Source organism: Sphaeramia orbicularis, chromosome 3, assembly GCF_902148855.1.
Source record: "Sphaeramia orbicularis chromosome 3, fSphaOr1.1, whole genome shotgun sequence".
NCBI lineage: Eukaryota > Metazoa > Chordata > Actinopteri > Kurtiformes > Apogonidae > Sphaeramia > Sphaeramia orbicularis.
Window position 1 is genome coordinate 16,377,634 of NC_043959.1, and position 23,265 is coordinate 16,400,898.

At 36.4% G+C, this 23,265-nt stretch overlaps 1 protein-coding gene across 4 annotated transcripts; it reads left to right on the plus strand.

Moving 5' to 3' along the window:
* The first annotated feature begins 4,825 nt into the window (after positions 1-4,825).
* hdgfl3 (HDGF like 3) lies at positions 4,826-17,912 on the plus strand. 4 transcript variants are annotated; one of them, XM_030162301.1, is made up of 6 exons: positions 4,826-5,121; positions 7,293-7,369; positions 8,241-8,379; positions 10,625-10,777; positions 14,350-14,479; positions 17,351-17,912. In XM_030162301.1, the coding sequence occupies exons 1-6, from the start codon at positions 5,038-5,040 to the stop codon at positions 17,389-17,391; spliced, it is 624 nt and encodes a 207-aa protein (XP_030018161.1). In that variant the 5' UTR covers positions 4,826-5,037; the 3' UTR covers positions 17,392-17,912. The 4 variants fall into 4 exon arrangements, with proteins under 4 accessions (XP_030018161.1, XP_030018169.1, XP_030018147.1 ...); XM_030162309.1 differs by having other exon boundaries at positions 10,628-10,777; XM_030162287.1 differs by having other exon boundaries at positions 4,830-5,121; positions 10,616-10,777.
* Positions 17,913-23,265: the final 5,353 nt, after the last annotated feature.

A 23,265-nucleotide genomic window follows, 5' to 3' on the forward strand; every position in this document is an offset into this window, starting at 1 on the left:
CAAATGTGGGAACAAGTCTCTGAGAATGGATATAAATTGACCAATAGTTCAACATGGAAAGAATTTACCTTGAAAATGAACCTCTGATTTTTAAAACTCCATTTATCGTCTCTAAATTTGACAAAACTAAGACTAATCTTAATGTGGACAAATTGTTGACCACACCAAGGTTATTATCGTTAACGAAAACTAACGAAATGACAAAAACTAGAATTATAAAAACATTTTTGTTAACTGAAATAAATAAAAACTATAATTAAAAGAAAAAACAATAACTAACTGAAACTGTATTGTGAGCTTACAAAACTAACTAAAACGGATAAAAATTCTGGATAAAATTCCCTTCGTTTTCGTCTTTGTCAATGTCGGATTGATATAAAATCGATTTATTTCCCTCAAGCAATTTTAGCTGCTGGCACCATATGATATTTAAGGGTCCGTCACTTCTCATCACTTGTTGTTTAGTCGTCTTCTGGTCCCCACTCTACCTGGAAACATGGAGACTAAAGTTGGGAGAAAGCAGCAGAGTCCTGTCTGGGATTTATTTGAATATGACAGAGAAGATGTGAAAAAAATAAAACTAAACAAAAACGAAACGAAAACTAAGCATTTAGAAAATAACGAAAACTAATAAAAACTAGCAAACCTGCTCTAAAAACGAATTAAAACTAACTGAATTAAAGAAAAAAGAAAAGTCAGAACTAAATAAAACTAAGCTATGATGACAAATCAAAAACTATTATAACCTTGGACCACACACACATATCTTCTTGGATTGTTCTAAATTGAGGGTGTTTTTTGAGGGGATCTGGGTACAACTTTCTAACATTTCACAAATGAACACAGGATGGGATCCACTGGTCTTTATTTTTGGAGTGCTTCCTTGCAACATTTTGTGTAAAAAAAACAACAACATTTATTTATTCAAAATTCTTGTATCAGTGACAGAAATGATGATAACTGTGTGTTTGTGTGAGCCAGGGCCCCCTACTGTTGGTCAACGGAAAGAGCGACTCATCAGAGTAAATACAATGGAAACAGTAAGAGCAGAGTTCCACCTGAACATGGACTGATTTCAGAAGAGGAGGAACCCAAGGACTTATTCTGAACTGACTTTATAGCACATTCAGAAGGTTTTGTATCATATGGACATTTATATGTTTGGATTTATTATGGCTGGGGCTGTTTCTTGTTTTTTTTCCTTGGCTCCGCCTCCTGTTTGGCTGATGGACAACACCTGCCAGTAATACCACAGCCTATAAATCCAGGAGCCACCACAATGAAGATGACCTGTAGGTCCATCGCTGCAGTGTTTTGTTTGTCTAATTTTCTGTTAGTTTGTTAGTAATTCGACTGTATACAACTGTTGGCTTTTCTTTTTTTAATTCTACTATATAATACACGTTCTGTGTCCGATCGATCGATCGATGTTGCAGCACAAGAGGGCGTTTGTACAGATTTTCCTCAGTCTTCACAGGCCCGATCGCCGCCAAATGAATAGAAACATTACCTGACTATCTACTAGGCACAATTTATGTCCGTATTCAAATGTTGTGAGGTATGCGGGGCCATTTTAGCCTCTCTCTACTTTGAATTCTTCATCCCTGCCACCATACTCCATTTTCAGAAGTGGTTATCCTGCCGTTCATGAAATTTCTACTGCTACCAGACAATGCTACACTGTGAAGGCTGCATTTACAATAATGTATAGGCACTTTTCACACACAATGGCACCACGGGTACAATGCTGCTAGTGTATAATAAATTCCAAATCTTTTTTGTTACAAGCGACCTGCTCTCCAAGTGTTTCTTTTTGGTCTTCACCTGGAACATCCTTCTTTGTTCTCTTGTCAGCACCCTAGACCTCTTGGCACGCAACAGGATTTGTGAAGTAAAAGGGTGTGTTTCTGCACAATTATCAAACACTGTTGTCAATTTATTAATTTAAAAAAATTTTTTAAATTTATTTTCTGATCCCTGACACTGTCATAAGAGTAAGATACCACTTTTCAGAGGGTTAGGGTTAGGGGGAAGAAACTGTTCCTAAATCTGGTGGTGTGGGGTTTGATTGAGCTAAAGCGCCGCCCAGAGGTCAGCAGGTCAAACAGGTGATGGACAGGGTGGGAGGGGTCTCCAGTGACAGCCTTGACTTTGCTGAGACAGAGGGACTGAGACACGTCCACTAGGGAAGGCAGAGGACAGTCCATGAGTGTTTGGGCTGTTTATGACCCTCTGTACAGACTTCCTGTCCTCAGCCGTGGAGCCGGCAGCCCCCCCCCCCCCCCCACACACACACACACATATATAAATATTATATATATATATATATATATATATATATATATATATATATATATAATAAAACTAGAACATTATCTGCTCCTCAGATGTATGTCTAGATCTGTAGATGAGTTCAGAAAGGGCGGGAACATTTACAGATCCAGACATTAGAACCTTCCACCACATCTACCGACTGAACATTCAGATGTATCCAAAGCATCCACATCATTTCAATTATTTTTAACAGAATTGAAAATCTATGTTGAGTCTCTAAAACATATTAAATTTAATAATTATTTAAAAAAAAAAATGTTTATCACCACTTCAGTTTTACTACAATTACCTTAAGTAAACTGGTCTACCACTTCATATTGTAATATTATTTTTATAAACTGTACCTTTACTTATTGTTGGATCTTCATTTTTATTCTCTTTAATTTATTTATTATTTACTTTTATGTTGTCTATATATGGTTAATTTTATTTATTCTTGTAGTTTTCATGTCTTATTATTAGTTTATGGTTATTATGGCTTGGAGTTTTGTATATTCTTGTTATATTCTACTTTTTGTATGTTCTATTGATGAATAATAAAGAAGTTCTTGGGAAAAAAAAAAAAAAACCCTGTCCATTCATATGTGGTGCAGAGGCAGAAACACAGAGGAACAGCGCCCTCCTGTGGTTCAATAAGCTCATATACAGGATCCTACTGTGAACCAAGATGATGTGGAATTATTGTTTCAAATTTCTGCTAAAAATATTTCCATTAATCTCTGGTAGTTAATATTTAACTTTTAGGTTAATCTAATAGAATAACCTGAACATAATAAGCAAAGTATCCAAAGGCAACAATAACATGATATCTGAGAAATAAATATGAGATATACTACTGTTACACATCCTTTACATTTATCCAGACTGAATCTTAAAACAGAGATTAAGACATTATTATGAGTGGACATTAAAACTTTACTAAACCAACAGACATAATGTTGGACTAGGACTATTTGAGGCTAAATGTGCTTTTTATTGCAAAAAGTTTTATTTTAAACTATTGACCAGGTATTAATATAAATGTCAGAAATGCCAAACTTTTAATTATTTTTTTCCCCAACTTTATTGAAAATATATGTGTATACAAAACATGAAGAAATTCTGAACAAACATCAAGATGCAACAGGAAAAATGAACCAAACAAATAAATTAATATAATGCACAGACTTACAGAAGCAAAGAAGAAAGGACAAATAATAATAATGATAATAATAATAATAATAATAATAATAATAATAATAATAATAATAATAATAATTTAAGACATAAAGATCTAAGAAAAAAAATACATCAGAGAGTAAATTTAGTCCATTTTTAGTCCAGTGATTTAATATATTTTTCAAATTCATAAAAAGTCATAAAGACTTTAACATGTGGGCTGTTTTGACATATTTACTTTTGTGTATGTGATCATTTTATTTGGAAAATTCCAAATAAAATGATCAAATTAACAATAAATTCAAACTTATGTATGTCATTAATTTTGTTTGTCTTCAACCAGATGCGTTTTTTCCCCTTATTTTCTTTATTTTTATTCATTGATGTTGAAGCCAACAAACTTAATTAACAGTGAAAACAATGAATGAGGTGATAATTACTGTTTTGGACATGAGCAACGTTATAACCCTTCTAGAGATAAAACATTTAAAAATATATAAATAACACAATAATAATGTTCAACATCAAAATATGAAAAAGTAAAAATAAGTGAAACAAGACATTTTGCTTTGATGACATAAACTAAATATAAACTTTTTGTTATGTCTGATATTTCGCTGCTCAAATGCACATCTCCACCTTTGAACTGTTTTTCCACTGTGAGGAAATAGAATACAAACAGACAGTTTATAAAATGGAACAGAAACTAATAAACATGTCAAAAGATCTTGAGAATATATTCTCTGGTGCACTTTTTTTATTGAACAATGAACAATTGAACAGTATATATACATAATAACATTACATCAAAATAGGATTTTAAAAAAAGTCACAGTTCACAAAATATTTTACATTTCCAATACATAGATACTAGAAATAAAAGCCTAACTGACACAAATATGAACATCTGTTTTTGGTTTTTTTTTTTCACCTACATTTGTATCCTACGACTGCGTATTTGGGCCACATAAGAAAATAAAAACGCTTGTTAGTACGAGAATAAAGTCGTAATATTTCGAGACTAAAGTCGTAGTTAAAAAAAACTTTTTTTTTTTTTTCAAAACTACGACCTTATTGGCATTAGATAATGACTTTATTCTCGTAATGGCAAGCGTTTTTATATTTTTTATGTGGCCCTAATACGCAGTCGTAAGATAATAATAAATAAAATAAAATAAAATAAAATAAAATAAAATAAAATAAAATAAAATAAAATAAAATAAAAACCCAGATGCTCATTTTTGCGTCAGTTAGGCTTTTATTTCTACAACCGGATGTTTGCTTTTTCCCTGCTCGTGCCGTTTCTCACAGGTACCTACGTTAACTTTGGCCATTCTCGACTGCGTTTACGCCTGATTTCGTGCGTAACAGGATCGCCGTCTCCCAGGCCCCGTTTTCCGCGTCTTTTATTTATTTATTTCCGTGTAAACTGCAGTCTTGATATAAAAACATTGATGGTCAATAATTTATCCGTGCGTTGAGGGCCCCGGTGTGAACGGTAAAGGACTGTAAACCCACTCGAACCCCCGTGAATCCTCCTCCGACATGGCTCGACCACGGCCGCGGGAATATAAGGCGGGAGACCTGGTTTTCGCGAAGATGAAGGGATACCCGCACTGGCCGGCGAGGGTGAGTCTGGATGCGGCCGGGCTGGGAGCGCAGGGAGGCGGGGTTCAGTCCCACCGTACAGCCGCTGCTTCACCGGAGGAACCGGACGGATGCGACGGTGCATTCACGGCCGCGTTTACTGCGCATTTATTCCCACCATTAAAACCCTGCGTGGATGACTTCAAAGAATAACAATAATACTAATAATTATAATAATAATTATAATAATAATAATAATAAAAAGTGCGGAAAGGAGAAATAAACGTGACACACTGTGGTCTCCATTTGCTCATTTCTGCTCTTTTCCGTCTTCACTGAGTTCTAACGTATTTTAATCTTTATTTCAACATGATGCCATTTTAGTTCAAAGTGCGTTTTGGATGAGATGTTTGCGTCGGATGAAATGAGCCGTGGTTGACCTCAGGTAACCCGCAGCGGCTCTTCCATTATTAATACACTGCCTTAGAATAAAACAGAACACGGTGATGTAATATTTGTATTTGTTTATGAATAGGAGACAGTGAAGGGGTTCTGCTGAGTGTCCACTGGGGACAGAAGTCCATCTGTCAAACCCATGTTAGTCCAGTTCCACATTCAGCCCAAATATGACCTGAAGGAAAACAACAACAGAAAAAAAGTACAATTACATTATAATCATGTTTACATCTAAAAAAAGTTTCATTAAAATGTGAATAACATGAACAACCTGAAATGAGTTAATAAATATATGGGTATTTTTAATAATATGATGCCTCTGTTTATCATTTACACATGAAAATTGTATCTTACAAATACACAAAATATTTAATAACAGGCAGAATATTCAGGTTGTTCATATTTGTTTAGATTTTTCATATTTTTGTGGAAGGAAAGTTTCTAAATGCAAACATATCTATATAATTTAACTTTTTTATACTAAAACAAAGAGAAAAATGTGGAATTGTCATCATTTATAGGTTATTTTAATATTTTACTGGTTCTGATCCACTTTAGATTCATTTGGTCTGAATGTGGAACCTAAACTAAATGATAGTCCAAATAGGTTCATACTGTCTACCAGAACTTATACAGATTTCCTTTTTCCATTCCACAAATCCACCCCATGTTCCAGATCAGACCTTCTGGTGGACCGGTTTTGGTCCATGGACCATATGTTTGACATCTGTGTTCTATAACTTCTTGCTGTTCTGTATCAGTTCCATCACACAGGTGTCACTGGCTCAGTCATAAGTGTTTTTTGTACTTTTATTTGACTGAATATCTGTATATTTATGACTTGGACTAAAGTTCATAGTCTGTAAAAGTGGAATCCAACCTTTAACTAAATAGTTTAATCCAAATGAATTCTATATCAGCTGTTTACTGACGACTACATTTTGGTTATATTAACTATAAATGCATACAATATTAATTACTTTTCTTTCTTTTTTTTCTTTTATGAGTATTTTCTTATCTGCATTAACTTAGACCATTAGAGTAGTTTAGCTAACCATTTTTATTATTTGTAAGTTAGTTAATTCATGTACTGTTTATTGCAAAAACCCTTTTTTTTCTCTTTGCTCTTCTTTTTTTTTTACTGAATATATTCATTATTAGTGCTGTCAAATGATTAAAATGTTTAATCAGATTAATCACAGAGTTGCTGTGGATTAATTTTGATAAATCATGATTATATATATATATATATATATATATATATATATATATATATATATATATATATATATATATATATATGCCTCTTTGAGTGTCCAAAAAAGCGCTATATAAGTGTGATGTGTTATTATTATTTATTATTAAATGTCATTCATTGTTAATCAATATTAATCATGTTTCATGTGCCATGTCAACTATTAGCTGATTGTTTGTTCACTAGCTAACAGTTACTGATGCTAAGTAACTCTACTACCAACTGAAACATGTGGTGTTTAAAGGGTTTTAACTAATAAACTGACTACTGTTATTTTGCACTTATTAATTGGTGTATGATCCATATTTGACTGTTTTTCTTTAAATAACACATGTATATATTTGTACTTGATGATATACTTACACTGTATGTCTTATATGTGTATCTGTAGAAGTATAAATACTTCACTGGGGGTCACTGGTCTATTTATAATGAATATTAACAGACATAAACATTGTGAATATTAAAAACACAGTTGTTGAACCTGTTCTTTGTTCCTCAGATCGATGAGCTGCCTGAAGGAGCTGTCAAACCACCGGCAAACAAGTACCCCATCTTCTTCTTTGGAACCCATGAAACGTACGTTTGAGAACGTGAAAGAAAAAGTAAAGAAAGAAAACAGAAAGAAACGTCAAATGAATATGAAACTGTACAAACTGTTGACAGTGTCTGACTCTGCTGACACATGAAGATGAGATGATTTTAACAGTAATAGAAACACAAACACAGATAAGGTTTTTAATGTTAGTTAACCCTTTAACCTCTGGGACAGGGTTGTCCCCCTTTCACAAACCTGGTTAAATAAAGGTTAATAAACCCCTGAGCCATGATAAGATAAGATAAAGTTAGACTAAGATAAGATAAGGTAAGATACAGTAAGATATGGTAAGGTAAGATAAGACAAGACTAAGGTTAGACTAAGATAAGATAAAACTAAGGTAAGATAAGATAAGACAAGATTAAATAAGATAATATAATGTAAGACAAGATAAGAAAAGAAGAGATACGATAAGATAAGAAAAGGTAAGATAAGAAGACTAAGGTTAGACTAAGAGAAGATAAAAGTAAGATAAGACAAGATAAAATAAAATAAGATAAGGTAAGGTCAGGTAAGACAAGACTAAGGTTAGACTAAGATAAGATAAAAATAAAATATGACTATTTAACCAAACATGGGGAAATTTCACAGTTAACAGAAACATTATAATAATCAAGTGCAGAAAAAAAGACAGAAAAAACACAAACGAGTGAAAAATGAAAATATAAAGAGAAAAATAAGACATTTGATATTTATATGAATATTTATATAAATATAGAATAGAATCAGACTTAAATTGAATATTATTTCCATATGACCACAGTAGTTGCACATGGTCTGATGTTTCCCCCTCAGTGGTTTGTTCAGACTTTTTTGCTGATTTTAAATGTTTCTTCTTTATCTTTTCTTCAGTGCGTTTTTAGGTCCAAAGGATCTTCTTCCATATAAGGAGTATAAAGACAAATTTGGGAAATCCAACAAAAGGAAAGGCTTCAATGAAGGTCTGTGGGAGATCGAGAACAACCCTGGAGTCAAGTTCACAGGTTATCAGGTCAGTGGGTGTCGACCACCACTGTGGCTCACACACAAACACACAAACGCACTAAACATTACACAAACACACACTAGTCCCTTTTCCATTGTCCATCTGAGCTAAACTTTCCCCATATTTCCTAAATGTGTTCAAATCAGAAGTGTGTAATGTTGGGTTTTCCATTCAATCCCGAATGTGCTGATTAGTTTCTTTCTTCTGGTAGATGTCAGTAGAAGTCATTCCATAAACATGAACAGAAATCTGTGTTGTTTTGAATCTAGAATGCTGCTTCCCCCTCTATCTCCTACTAAATTCTAAAATGATGTGGTTTCCTGGTGTGTCCGCACATACACACACATGTTTGGGTTCAACTCTTCTTCTCTTGTTCTAACATCCATCAACATCTGTTTGTTTTGGTCATGTGACTCTAGTTGGACTCAAAGGTCTTTCCATTACAGTTTTGTGTCATATACCAATTTAACTACGACAAAACACCTCTAACAACAACAACTACTTTACATCGAAAAACCAGAATTTTAGCAAAATTGTTGTTTTTCCATTAGACAAATTTTTATGTGCAAGTTATAGTCACACAGTCTGAGGGCCAATGGAAAAGAGACTAATGACACTGAAAACCCAAACCACTGTTTACAGCTGATCACTGACTTACACTGGAAATGGAATAAACAGTCAAACTTTTTTTTTTTTTTTTATAATTTTATTTGTGGATTTTCAACAGAATAACATGGATGCATCATACAATGTGTTCATTTTTACTGTCTTTCTAAACATAAGTCTCCATCCCCAACTCAAACATAAACATGTAAATATATCTACGAAAAGACAACAGTTGAACATTTAACCCTTAAAGAACCACAGATATTTTCATATCAGTTCACAAATGAATTTTACTCTATATTTAACTTTTCTGAAGTGATTTATCACCATGTATTGTAATATTATCCTGTCTATTTTGTGTTTTTTCAGTGTAAGTCCTCTATTTTCTATATTTAATTCACTGATCATGTAGATGTTCATTAAGCTCAGATTACAGTTGATAGTTATTCTATCAGAAACATCAAACTGAATAAACAGTGTCTTTTTCAGTCCAATCTGTCATTAACTGAACATAAACCCATTGTATCCATCCACTGTCACTGATCCAACTCCATGGGTTTTACTGGTTAGTGTTTACATTTTTATTCATTTTGTTCAGTTTGTTGCTTATTTTCTCCATGATATTTATCATTTTGTCCATTTTCATATTTGCTTTTGTTCATTTAATTTCTTATTACCTCCGCCAAGGAGGTTATGTTTTTGCCAGGGTTTGTTTGTTTGTTTGTTTGTCTGTCTGTTTGTCTGTCCGTTAGTGTGCAACATAACTCAAAAAGTTAAGGACAGATTTTGATGAAATTTTCAGGGTTTGTTGGAAATGGGATAAGGAAGAAATTATTAAATTTTGGTGGTGATCGGGGATGGGGGGGCCCACGGGGGGGGGGCATTTCCAACAAACCCTGAAAATTTCATCAAAATCTGTCCATAACTTTTTGAGTTATGTTGCACACTAACGGACAGACAAACAAACAGACAGACAAACAAACAAACAAACCCTGGCAAAAACATAACCTCCTTGGCGTGGGGGGGGCCCACAGGGGGGGCCACTGATCAGCCTTGGCGGAGGTCTGTGCTCTCCGAGTGCTTTTCTAGTTTATTATTTATTTTTGTTCATTTTATTCATTATTTTGGCTATTTTTGTTCATTTTATTTCTTACTTTATATTTTTTTACTTTATTTTAGTAAATTTAGTATTTTTTTTTCCACATTATTTATTATTTTGTAGATTTTTTTAAATCCTTTTTTGTTTATTTTATTTATTATTTATCATAAACCCAGTGTTTCCATGGTAACTATGGAGCTTCTGATCGTCCAAATGGATCATATCTGATGACCATGAATGGATGAAGAACTGCATTTTACACCAGTTATTTCATCGTATTAATAGTTTTAGTGGTTCAGAGGTTATTAAACAGTTTAGATCAGTAGATGGTTTTGGTTTCCAGTGTGTGTTTGGGTCTTTAAAGGTTTCAGTGTCAGTGTCAGTGTGTTTACAGGCAGTTTTTCCTGCTGTTGTTTCTGTTTAAAGTTGTCTTTCTTTGTATTTCCTGTCGATAAACCACAGTGAAACCTTCCTTTTTATTCAGCCTTAGATGCATTTACTGACCTCCGTTAAATTGAAGTGTGTAAACATGCACAGGTGGTCCAGCAGCAGAGTTCATCAGAGACAGAAGACGGAGGAAACGCCGCTGACGGCAGCAGCGAGGGCGAGGAGGGCGACTCTGTGGAGGAGGAAGAAGATAAGGACAAGCTGAAGGAGGACAAGACGGGCTCCAAAAGGAAAAAGACTGCCTCCTCCAAGGTACTGGACCTGACTGGACCAGGGTCTGCAGGGTCCTGGTCTAAAACTCAGTCTGTGTCTGTGGGGAACATTCCACTGACTTTAAACCAACACCATGGAATTTCTGCTGGAGGGGTCCTCCTAAAGCAGGGGTGTCCAAATCTGGTCCTCCAGGGCCGGTGTCCTCCATGTTTAAGGTGTTCCCTCTTCAAACACACCTGGGTCAGTTAAGGATCAGCTCAGCATCATGTTCTGCAGAAGAATGATAATGATGTAAAGGCCCCCAGGTGTGAAGAGGGAAACATCTAAAACAGGGGGGGCCAATCCTGGTCCTCGAGATCTACTATCCTGCATGTTTTAGATGTTTCCCTCTTCCAGCACACCTGAAGGTTATTATCAGGCTTCTGCAGAGCTTGATGATTGGCTTATCATTTGAATCAGGTGTGTTGGAAGAGGGAAACATCTAAAACATGCAGGATAGTAGATCTGGAGGACCAGGATTGGTGACCCCTGCCCTTCAGCCATGACCAGAGTGGAACTGAGCCTATAGGGAGTTGTTGTTGTTCCACCAAAATGACCTGAAAATAGAGTTTGAAGGCTGAAAAACTCCATGGTGTTGCTTTAACACCTCTTATATCAGAGTCTGTCCACACCTGAAGTCACCTTATAGGTTTGAAAACGTGTCGTATGCACTGGTTTGTGTTTGACTTTCCATCTGAACTCGTGTAAAAACCCCAGAGTCAGGAGGAGGCATCTGCACAAGTGTTCCTATTGTTGGGTCAGTCTCACTGATCTGAAAAGCACTTCAGGGTTCCAGTTACCGGGCAAAACAAGAGTGGATGAGGGATGAACGGATGACAAAAAGGAAATGAAAAGAAGTGACTATGGACATACACTTATACTAGTACTGCATTTAGGAGATAAAGCCAATAAAAACAGACCATCATAGTCTTAGACTCATAGTGGAATGACCTAAGAGTCATCCACAAACAGGCTAAAGTATGTGGACACGTTGAATCCAGGTGTTTCTTTCAGCAGGGGTCTGACTAATGTCAGAGTATAATTTTATATTGGGATAAATATCAATTGATTATTAATATTGATGTTTCTGTCAGATCCTCCTTGTTTTTGGATGATTTTTGAGTGATATTTGGGTAGTTTTTGGGTGATATTTGGGTCATTTGTGGGTGATATTGGGGTGGTTTTTGGGCTCATATTTAGGTAGTTTTTGGGTTATATTTGGGTAGTTTGTGAGTGATATTTCAGTAGTTTTGGGGTGATATTAGGTTGGTTTTTGAGTGATATTTGGGTAGTTTTTGGGTTATATATGGGTAGTTTTTGAGTGATATTTGGGTAGTTTTTGGGTGATATTTGGGTAGTTTTTGGGTGATATTTGGGTAATTTTTGGGTGAGATTAAGGTGGTTTTGGGTGATTATTAAGTGGTTTTTGGGTGGTTTTAGATTGATTTTTGGGTGATCATGAAAGAGCATAAAAAATCTTTTACAAATTTAGAGGCAGAACATTTAAAATCATAGTCAATGTTGCTATAAATTCAGCCCAAACCATCTCTGAGGCATTTTGGAAGCAAACATAACAATTTAACCCAAACTAACCAATGCACTGATATTTATCCCATAATATAAAACTATATTCTGACATTAGTCCTTATTGTTTTGGATCCCAGACCCCTGTTAGACAAGAAACTACTTTAGTCCATTTGTGTGTGTGTAATTATTCTGTGAGGTTAACGATGTGTGTTTGGTGACATATTTCAGTGAATCCCAGCCATGAACACACAACTGGACTCACACTTCTTCATGTATTTCACTGCATCTGGAAACATTTGGAATAAAACCAGCATCCCAGAGTCACTGTTCATGGACTCAGCCTGTGTTTTCATTGCCCTTTTCTGTGTCACCCTGCTGAGAATGCGTCTGTTTCTTCGCTCTGTGCAGCTTTCATTGATCCAAACACACATCAGTATCGATGACAACCTCTGCTCCTTCACTGTGTTCATAACGGCTGCTGCACAGTCCTGTGTTACTGTATCAGTGCTTGAGCCGTCGCTGCTGCTGTAAATGGAAGCAGGTTGAAAAAGTCACACGCATCTCCCTCCTCGCTTAGCAACCGCTGTTGCCTAGCAACTGGGCTCCATTACGCACTGCACATGTGGTGCATCTGAAGGAATGTGGCGGAGCTGTGGAGTGGTGTGTGTGTGTGTGTGTGTGTGTGTGTGCGCGTGTGTGTGCGTGTGTGTGTGTGTAGAATAAGAGGATAGAACAGTTCTTCTGTAACATGTATGAGCTGCTTATCACTGATGCTTTTCTGAAACATACTATTCCCCAGAAAACACTTGAACTGCACCACTAAACACTTCAAATACGACGGTACATGATTCTACTCTTAATGCATATCATCTTTTATTGTAATTTTACACCGATTATTGGCCTCGGCAGTTATCACACTGGACTTGTTTAAGATTCACTGCATTTACACTTTACATTTAAGTCTGTTAGGAAAAAATAAATAAATGAATTAGGCCTAAATCAAAGGTCCAGTGTGTATGATTTATTGATGTTCAGGGAGATCTAATTACATGGGATTTAATATTCATATTAATTCAGAAGTTTCCTCAAAGTATAATCACCTTATACTAACTGTTATGTTTTCATGAACTTAGAATGAGTTGTTTATACAGAGGGAATAAGAAGATAGATAGATAGATAGATAGATAGATAGATAGATAGATAGATAGATAGATAGATAGATAGATAGATAGATAGATAGATAGATAGATAGATAGATAGATAGATAGATAGATAGATAATCAACCAAATGAATCAAAAACACAAATATAAGCAACAAAATGAGTAAAAAATAAAAGAAAGAACAGAATAAGGAACAAAATGGACAAACCTAAGTGTCAAAATTAATTAAGACAAAAAAGCAGCAAAATCTATGAAAAATGAACAAAATCAGACAAAACTAAAAAACAAAACAAAAAAAACCCCTCAACAATATAGGGAAGAAATGGATGGATGGATGGATAACATACAAATTTTATGAAATAGGACAAAATGAACAAAAAATAAACATAAATAAGCAGCAAAATTAATACAATTGGACATAATAATGAAAAAAGTCGTATTGATACATAGATAATTAACCAACAGTAATTACAATAGTGACTTCAACCAATGTTCTGCTTCTGTTTTTAGTTTTATGTCTGTTTGCATTAATAATTCAAACCTTAAATCCATTGTTTCTAAATACAAACAGTAAATGAACCAGTGTGTTCATGAGTCAGATCAACAGCAGCTGTGTGTTAAATAAACTGTTAAATCTGATTACACTGTTAAATAGACAAAGACATTGAATGAAACATTAGTAAATGAGCTGAAGATGAAATAATAATGAACTGGATGAATCCACTCAGAGTGATCCAGTAAACAACTGTAAACTTCCGTAAATGTCAGTAAACTTCAGTAAACATCAGTAAACGTCAGTAAATATCAGTAAACAACAGTAAACGTCAGTAGTAGATGTGGCTCTGATATCTCTGTTCAGTGTTTTTTCATGTTTGTCGTTGTAGAAATCATCTAAGCTGTCGAGGATCTCATCTGGAGAAGACGACCTGGAGAAGGACGGGAAGGAAGAGGACCAGAAGAGCGGATCAGAGGGAGGAGACCCAGACAACGACATCATCCAGAACACTACCGACAGTAAGGTCAGACACACCAACCAATGGCACAACACACACACACATTTATTTATCACCGACCAACACCACAGTCTAGTATATTCAATCATTTTCTGAACCCGCTTTATCCTCACCAGGGTCACAGGGGTCACAGGGGTCACTATGGGCGAAGGGCTGACATATAGAGACAATCACTGTCACACCTATGGACAATTTAGATTAATCCTTTATTGGGGAGATTAACGACTGGATGTGCCACAACTTTCTTCAGCTGAACAAAAACAAAACTGAGGTAACTGTCTTTGGAGCCAAAGAGAAATGACTTCAGGTCACCACAGAGCTTCAGTCTACAGACCTAAAAACCACCAACCAGGCCAGAAATCTGGGTGTAGTGATGGACTCAGACCTAAATTTTGGAAAGCACATCAAGGCAGTCACAAAATCAGCCTACTATCACCTTAAGAACATCTCAAGGATAAAAGATCTGATGTCTCAGCAGGACCTGGAAAAACTGGTCCATACATTCATCTTCAGTCGGCTTGATTGTTGTGACAGCGTCTTCACAGGTCAACCTAAAAATTCCATTAGAGAACTGCAGTTCATTCAGAACTCTGCTGCTAGAGTCCTCACTAAGACCAGAAAAGCGGACCACATTAGTCCAACTCTGAGGTCTTTCCACTGGACCACATTAGTCCAACTCTGAGGTCCTTCCACTGGCTGCCTGTCTGTCAGAGGACAGACTTTAAAGTTCTGTTGCTGGTCTATAAGCTGTGAATGGTTTAGGACCTAAATACATCACTGATCTCCTGACCCAGTATGAACCCACCAGACCCCTCAGGTCATCTGGATCTGGTCTGTTGTCCTTTTCCAGAGTCAGAACCAGACATGGAGAAGCTGTGTTCAGCTTCTATGCTCCACATGTCTGGAACAAACTTCCAGAAAGCCTCAGATCAGCTGAAACACTCAGTTTATTTAAATCCAGGTTAAGGACCCACCTGTTCTCAGCTGCATTTGAATAGAGTTGTTATTCATCAGTTCAGATCTGCACTGTTCCTTTCAAGATTAAAGCAGTGTTTTTCAACCTTGGGGTCAGGACCCCATGTGGGGTCGGCTGAAAGTTCTAGTAATTGATAAAAAAAAAAATCTTACTTTTAAAAAATATATGTTGAGTTGACAGAGCCAATCCCATACAAAAAGACATGACAAACTGAGTGTGAAACTGCTGCAGCACTGTGGTTCTGTTTATCTGTCAAATGTTCATTGTGGTCAGTTTCAGATGCTGCAGCTCTTTCATAATTCATAGTTTGAGTTCTTTTTTGTTCAGTATTAATTGTCAGCCTTGTAAATCCAAGCTGGACTGACTGTACATATCCTGACCAAGGAAAATCCAATTCTCCCTTTGTGCAGTAATCTACACCTGGCTTTTCTGCCTCCGTCCAGAATAATATAAATTATATAGACCAAATGTCCTCTAAAATTAATGTTTATTTTGCAACATGGTATAGCAAACTATTCCATGATCAAAAGCAAATTAATTTTAGTAAAAAAAAAAAAAGTCTCCGTTTTGAATGTCTGGGGTCGCCAGAAATTTGTGATGTTAAAATGGGGTCAGGAGATAAAAAAAGGTTGGAACCACTGGGTTAATAGGTCTTATTTATTTTATTTGTTTTATTTCTCTCTTTATATCTCTCTCCTGCCTTCATCATCATCACTCACTTATCCTCAACTGCCTCCATGTGTCTCCCCCTACTCCCCCCTTCTCCCCCTCTCCCCCAGTCTCTATCTCTATCACTCTCTCTTTTTCTCTTTCTTTACTCTCTCTCTTTAACCCTAACTGGTCAAGGCAGACAGCCATCCTCCAGGAGTCTGGGTCTGCTCCAGGTTTCTGCTGTTAAAGGGAAGTTTTTCCTCACCACTGTCACCAGTCACAAGTGTTTGCTCCTGGAGGATTCTGTTGGGTTTCTGTAAATTGGCTGAGAGTCTGGTTTTGACCAACTCTATATGTAAAGTGTCATGAGATAACTGTTTTGTTGTGATCTGGCGCTATATAAATAAAATTTGATTGATTGAATGATTTGATTGGTTTTCCCCTGTAAGTCGCTTTGGAAAAAAGCGTCTGCCAAATGCATAAGCATTTTATTGGAATTTTTTGGTTGTTTGTGTGTTTTTTTTCCTCTCTTCTGCCCACTTTACTCAATTCTGGTTCTAGTTACTGATACGATTATAATTATCACCATGGTTGGTATTGTTGGTACTGTTGATGGTTTCTTGTGAGGGTCTTCACCACCTTCTTCTTCCTTTTTCTCCCCTCTTCACTCTTTCCTTCTCTTCTCTCCCTTTCTCCCCCTCCCCCCTGTTCCTTCATGTCAGGTCCGGCATCGAATTGTGGTTCAAAAAAGTCATAATAAAGACAGTAGAATATGAAGGATAGCCTCATATACTTTAGGAAGTTTCCTTTGGCAAAGTAAATGTGTTCAGCACCAAAAGGAGCCAGACTACCATTCTACTGTTAGGATGGTGGACAAGACAAGGTAGAAAGAAAGAAAGACAGAAAGAAAGAAAGAAAGAAAGAAAGAAAGAAAGAAAGAAAGAAAGAAAGAAAGAAAGAAAGAAAGAAAGAAAGAAAGAAAGAAAGAAAAATTGGTCTGAATGTTGAACCTGAACTAAAATGATTGTTAATTTCTTCAGTGTCATTTTTTCATTTTACAAATTCATCCCACGGGTCGGACTGGACCCTTTGGTGGGTCGGATTTGGCCCCTGGACCTCATGTTTGACGCCCCTGCCCTCAGTTTTTCCACCCTTTTCTCTCTGTTCCCTGCCTTTCCCTGCTGTCGTCTACTGTTAATAAATAAAACTGTGTCTGTTTCTTTTTCCTTTATTTTTTTGTCACAGAACCAGCTGCTCATAGAGGAGCATTAAGTGATGAAGCATGAAATCATCCTCTGCAGCTGAGATGTTTCAAGGCTGAATCTATGACATGACGTCTCATCACCGCCACCTACTGGTTGCCATGGTCACCTCCATTTCTCTGTTGGACTTAAGCGGTGTGTGTTTGTCTGACAGATGCACCCATACTGATACTGGTGTCTGTTATCAGGGTAAGAGCGGGCATTAAGTCACTGCTTTGTTCAGCACTTACATTTAAACACCATTCAGAAACCACCCGGAAGACACGCCCCTTTTCCCCCATTTCACCATGAACTTAATTAAGTGGGTAAATTAAAGTTTTTAATGTAGAATCTGTTTTATCCAGTGACTGTGAAGGGTTGTAGGTTTTTATTGTATAAGTCTAGATTATTTAAAAGGGCATTAAGTATTTTAAAAGTTCATCCACTGTTTAGACAAATGATAATCCAAACCAGTAGTAAAGTAAGTCTGTAGGACGGGGGGGAGTTCAGGGGGTTCAGGGGCCACATACTGACCAATGTGATCTAAAGTGGGCCGGACCAATCAAATAAAAGCCAAGTTTATTTGTATAACACATTTCATGTACAGGACAATTCAAAGTGCTTTACATAAAACATAAAAGCATCACAGGAGAGGCATAAAAATACATTTAAGATGAGAGAAACTTGAAATATAAAAACATTAGAATTAAAATAGACATTAAAATCATCAACAATAAAATGTGATTTTAAAGTTTGTTTAAAAGACATTATTTAAAAGAGTTTAAGGGAACGCTGCAGTAAACACTAATGTTTTCAGGCCTGATTTAAATGAGCTGACAGTTTGAACAGACCTCAGGTGTTTGGGAAAAGCATAAGAATCTAGAAATAAAGTCAACTCCAAGTTTTTCTCTGTTTTAGAATGGGAAAAAAGGCAAATTAAATTAGGCAAATGTTTAAATTTACTAACTATCTTTTAAAAAAAATTGAATAACTCAAATTTCTTTAGAAAAATAAGGGCCGATTTTACAATATTCTGCTTCAGTTTATCATTTATGCATACTGTATGCATTAAAACATACAGATCACAGTGGATCAAGTACAAATACACAAAGCATTTAAGAACAGGCAGAATATTGTCAAAACTGCACGTTTTTCAGGTTTTTCACATTGTTAGCACGAGAGTAGTTTGTCTTGTAATTTTACTTTTTTACACTAAGAAACAAACATTTGGAGTTGTCATTATTTATCAGTTTTTATTAAAGCGTTTTACATTAGATCCTTTTGTTCTGTATGTGGCCTCTGAACTAAAAAGACTACCCCACGGTCCAGTTTTGGCCCATGGGCTGCATGTTTGACCCCCCCTGCTGTAGGTCGGACCCCCTCCTAACCTGTAAATACACACCCTTAAAAGTTTGAACTGTTGGTGTATCAGCTCAGTAACTCTCACCTGTTCCATCATTGTAGTAAAATGCCCAGGTTCTTTAGTTTGGATCATTCCAACGCCACCAAAACTATAAAAGAGAAGCAACTTTAAGGTCTGGTGTGTGATGTAGGAAGATGGAAATGACATGTAAAACTGATATATGTGTTTTCGATAGTGTATAATCAGCTGAACATTAGACTGAGGATGTGTTTATTACCTTAGAATGAGTTCATATGTCCAGAGGGAAGGGGGTGGTCGGGTGGGGGGCTTCTGCTGTAGTGACTCCATTACCATCACCTTAGGTTGGTACAGACTTTATATTTGAGCATGGAAAATGAATAGGATGTTTGGTTTTTGTACGGTTTTGAAGCTGACTCTGTAGTAGATGTGTTTTCTCTACGGTCTGGTTCAGTGGTAGACACATGTCCATGACCCACGAAGACCCACACGGACTTCTATGTACGACACCAAATACATTTATACGTCTGTTGAACCTTTCTTTTTTTATTTTATACTTTATTTTTGACAGATTTTACATTTGTAAACAAACAGACAATAAAACAAAAATGCAGAGACATATAAGAAGCAACAGATGTCACCAAGCACAGACAGGGCAAGATCAAAATTTAAAGTACAACGGAAAAGAAATGGGTCAGTGAGTCACAGTATGATCCCATCATGATCAGAGGGTTGAATTAGCGTAGGTACTGTCCTGTTTTAGTCCATGTCAGATCATACAGATATATTCCCATGTTGCATCAGATCATGTCCAGGTGTGCGAAGTGGTTCCTCTGTGACATCACTTTGTATTCATTAAGGAGTTTCATACATTTTGCTATTACATGTAATTAAGAACATACATCCACCTACAAGTCAACAAATATAAGCATATAAGCACCATCAGTAGATTCCTGTGGTTCCGAGGGGCTGTTTGGGTCTTTATGGGTTAACTGGACTTAACTATCGAGCTGTTGCAGTTCTGTAATTCCAGTGTTTGTCTGAACTGAATGTATATTTGGAAAAGGATATTCTCTGGATGTTGATGCAGATTCAGTCACAGATATAGTGTACTGCGTCTGTGGAAAGCAAAACAAGCACTTACATGGACAGGCTTATGGTTAGAATAATAATGTGAAGACATGATGTTTAATGGTTTGGACTGAACTGGTGATAAGCACAGGCCTGTTAAAGGCATCTGGACCTACAGTTCGTGGGTTCTGTTTGTCCTCCTGCAGGTGTGTTTCATACAGAACATTTAAAAACAGGACAATTAACCCTTTAGTCTGTACTGAAAATAACCCCCACTGAAGTCCATTTGCTGTGTCACAGAATTAACACAGTTTAAACACAGTATTAACACAGTTTAAACACAGTATAAACATAGTATTGGTGCATCTCTGCTCTGTTTGTGACATGTGTGGTGGTAAACGTCAGGTCTGGGGGTCGACAGGTTTTAACAGCTGATTATTGTTATTATTATTAAATTCGCAATTAATGAAGTAACTAGGTGTTTGTTGGGTATGTATCATATATGATACAAGGGTCATTGAAGGGTTAACATCCACAGATTAGTATGAGGGGGGGCATCAGGTCTATGTGTAAAGATGGCCCTGGGTGGAACACCAGATAAAGTGTAGACATGTAATCAGATTACCTCAGACTCCAACACAAACATCATATAAACACATGCAGATCAAACAGAAAACCTTTAACAGCTTTTATCAGGTAACAACAGCGCCTCCTCGTTTCTGTTTCCTGACTTTTTAAAATGATTGACAGCTGATGCTCTGCAGTGATTGGCTGGTGGTGTTTGGCCATCTGATGACCAGTCGACCTGTACCCGTGTTAACCCCTTCCATGTGTTCCAGATGAAGCAGAGGGTCCTGGGGTTTCTACCCACACAGTGTAGATAGACATCAGTCAGTATTTGTACTGGTCTGTGCATTTATCTGTAATCTAACACTCATCATCACCTGTCACTGTGTACAAATGCTTTGATAAGACCTCCATATATTCATATATATATATATATATTCATATATATATGTGTATATATATATATATATATATATATATATATATATATATATATATATATATATATGTATATACTCTCCTACTGTCTATGATATATGTTGGGTATTGCAACGTGCGGATCACTCTAGGTGTAGCTAGAACTAGCTTTTTTACAACGGTAATTATGGGCGGGGCTTATGGAATCTTCAGTAAGTATCAAACATTACCCATCACTCTATATGTTACTCTTTTTATGTAACCAGAAAAGACGAATGGAATACATAGATACATGTATGAAGTGGTGTGCACAACTGGGTTACACATTGTAACTCAATATTAACTCTATCTGTATATTTTCCTTCCATCGTAGACACTAGGACCACAGTTGTACTTGGACTGCTCTAGAAAACAGCTCATCTTTTTATGGACATGTGATCCATCTGTTCCTCTGTGTATCTGTGAAATAGAACACTGTATATTTCAAAGCTTTTTATAGTGGCATGCTCTACTGTTGTACTTTAATATGTTCCTTTAGGAGTGTCCACTGACCTTTAGGCTACGTTCACACTGCAGATACTGTAAATGTGGCCCAAATCGGATTTTTCACCCATATGTGACCTGTATCTGATCTGTTAAAGGGCTCATATTTGTCTAAACCCACTTTTCTTAGTCTGTGGTTCATTTCTTTGTGTATTTGGACCCTAATAGTTCATACAGTTTGAATTTGAACCCTCCAGCTGCTGCAAAATTATCTTTATATTCATTTCGACAAAAATCCAGTGCATTTCTACAACCTGTTTGAATTCCTTCTTAATTAGTTCCGTCTCTAACTAGTTCCGTCTCCACATTTGCTCATACAAGGTCCAAACTTCAGACGAACATTTCTCCAGTATTTCTCCATAATTGTTTGTCAGCGGCAGCGGTTGTAGTCCAGACTGAAAATATGTCCAAACTTGGAGCCCATTACCTAAAATGTTAAGTTGTTGGTTGAACGGGACAGAGCAGCACAGCCGACAACCTAGAGGGGGCGGGGCCTGAAGTGGCTCATGTGCATTTAAAGGGCCAGCGCTCCAAACCACCTTTCTGGTGTCATTACTCAGAAATAGGGTTGAAGATGGACCTGTGGAGTTGAATGAATGAAGAATTCAGACCCAAGCAGAGCATTTACAGTTTATGGAGACCACAGGGAAATGTTGGGAAAGGAAGAATAACATTTAAAAAAGACTAATATAACTGTTTTAATGGAAAAACCCCGTTTACGCGCACTTGTGTTTTTTCGACACTTAGTAAATATCGGTCAGTTTGAACAGCACTTATCCGACCCAGACCACTTTCATATTGGTCCTAAATCTGATACGTATCTGATATTTTCCAAAGTGACTTCTGTCTGAATGTCCGGGTCGCATTTATCTGATCTTTACATCATTGAAATTCGACAAACGTCACAGGAGTGTAACTTCCATAAACACAGTGTGTGTCTGCGTGGTCACATATTCCATTAGGACGTCTTTTGTGCATGTGGGTCACTTCAGGGTCACATTCAGTTCAGACTCAAAACTGATAGAAGTTGCATTTAATGTGGAATATGAACCAACACACAAAAAAATCCGATTTCACCAAATAAAATCTGAATTGTGCATTCAGACCTGCTGTGTGAATGTAGCCTAAGTCTTTAATCACATGTCTGTATAAAACCTGGAGAAATAAGAAAAACAAGATCCACTTTTGTTTATGTTACAATGATTCAACCTGGAAATAAAAATGAAGCTCTGCTAACTTTCACAGAGACTGAGAGCTTGTGAGGTTTTCATATGACATTGTCAGTTGTATGTGAATGCCTTTTAAAGTCGCCAAACCTATCGTTAAATTGCATCTTTGGGTTTACTGACAGATTAAAGATGTCACCAGATGGCTCTTTTTTTGAACTTCTGTGCCAGTTGCCTTTACTTTGCTTCCACTATTTACATGAAATATAGACTTATTTATTTTTTGATGATACCGTCCGTATGTAAATCATGCTGTACTTTATTTTTCCTTTTTAATTTCCTTCAAATCTTTGTTATGCTCGTATTTGGAACATGTTTTGCATTTTCAAGGTTTGTAATTTACTGTAAACTGTTTTTGCTGTTTATGTACAAGACTTTTACAAAATAAACTAATTGGAATGCATTCGTTAGGCTGAAAAACTCATTTACACCTTATTTAATGAGTGATGTAGTCATTCATTCATGTTCTTAATTGCTTAGGCCTCGACAGAGTTTAACCCTTTCATCTGTGACGTCCACACAGTTCAACTGACTTTCTAAAGGGTTCTGAAGGTAATATTCTCCAAACCACATGGGAGCAGTCTATATAGACCCTCAGCAATACAGTGAATAAAAGGATCATCTTTGTAGAATTTGGACTGATCTGTGATCAGCTAAAGTTAACCTCCTAAGAGTTTCACAGCTTTGTAGAAAAAAACAGCTGTCCACTGCAAA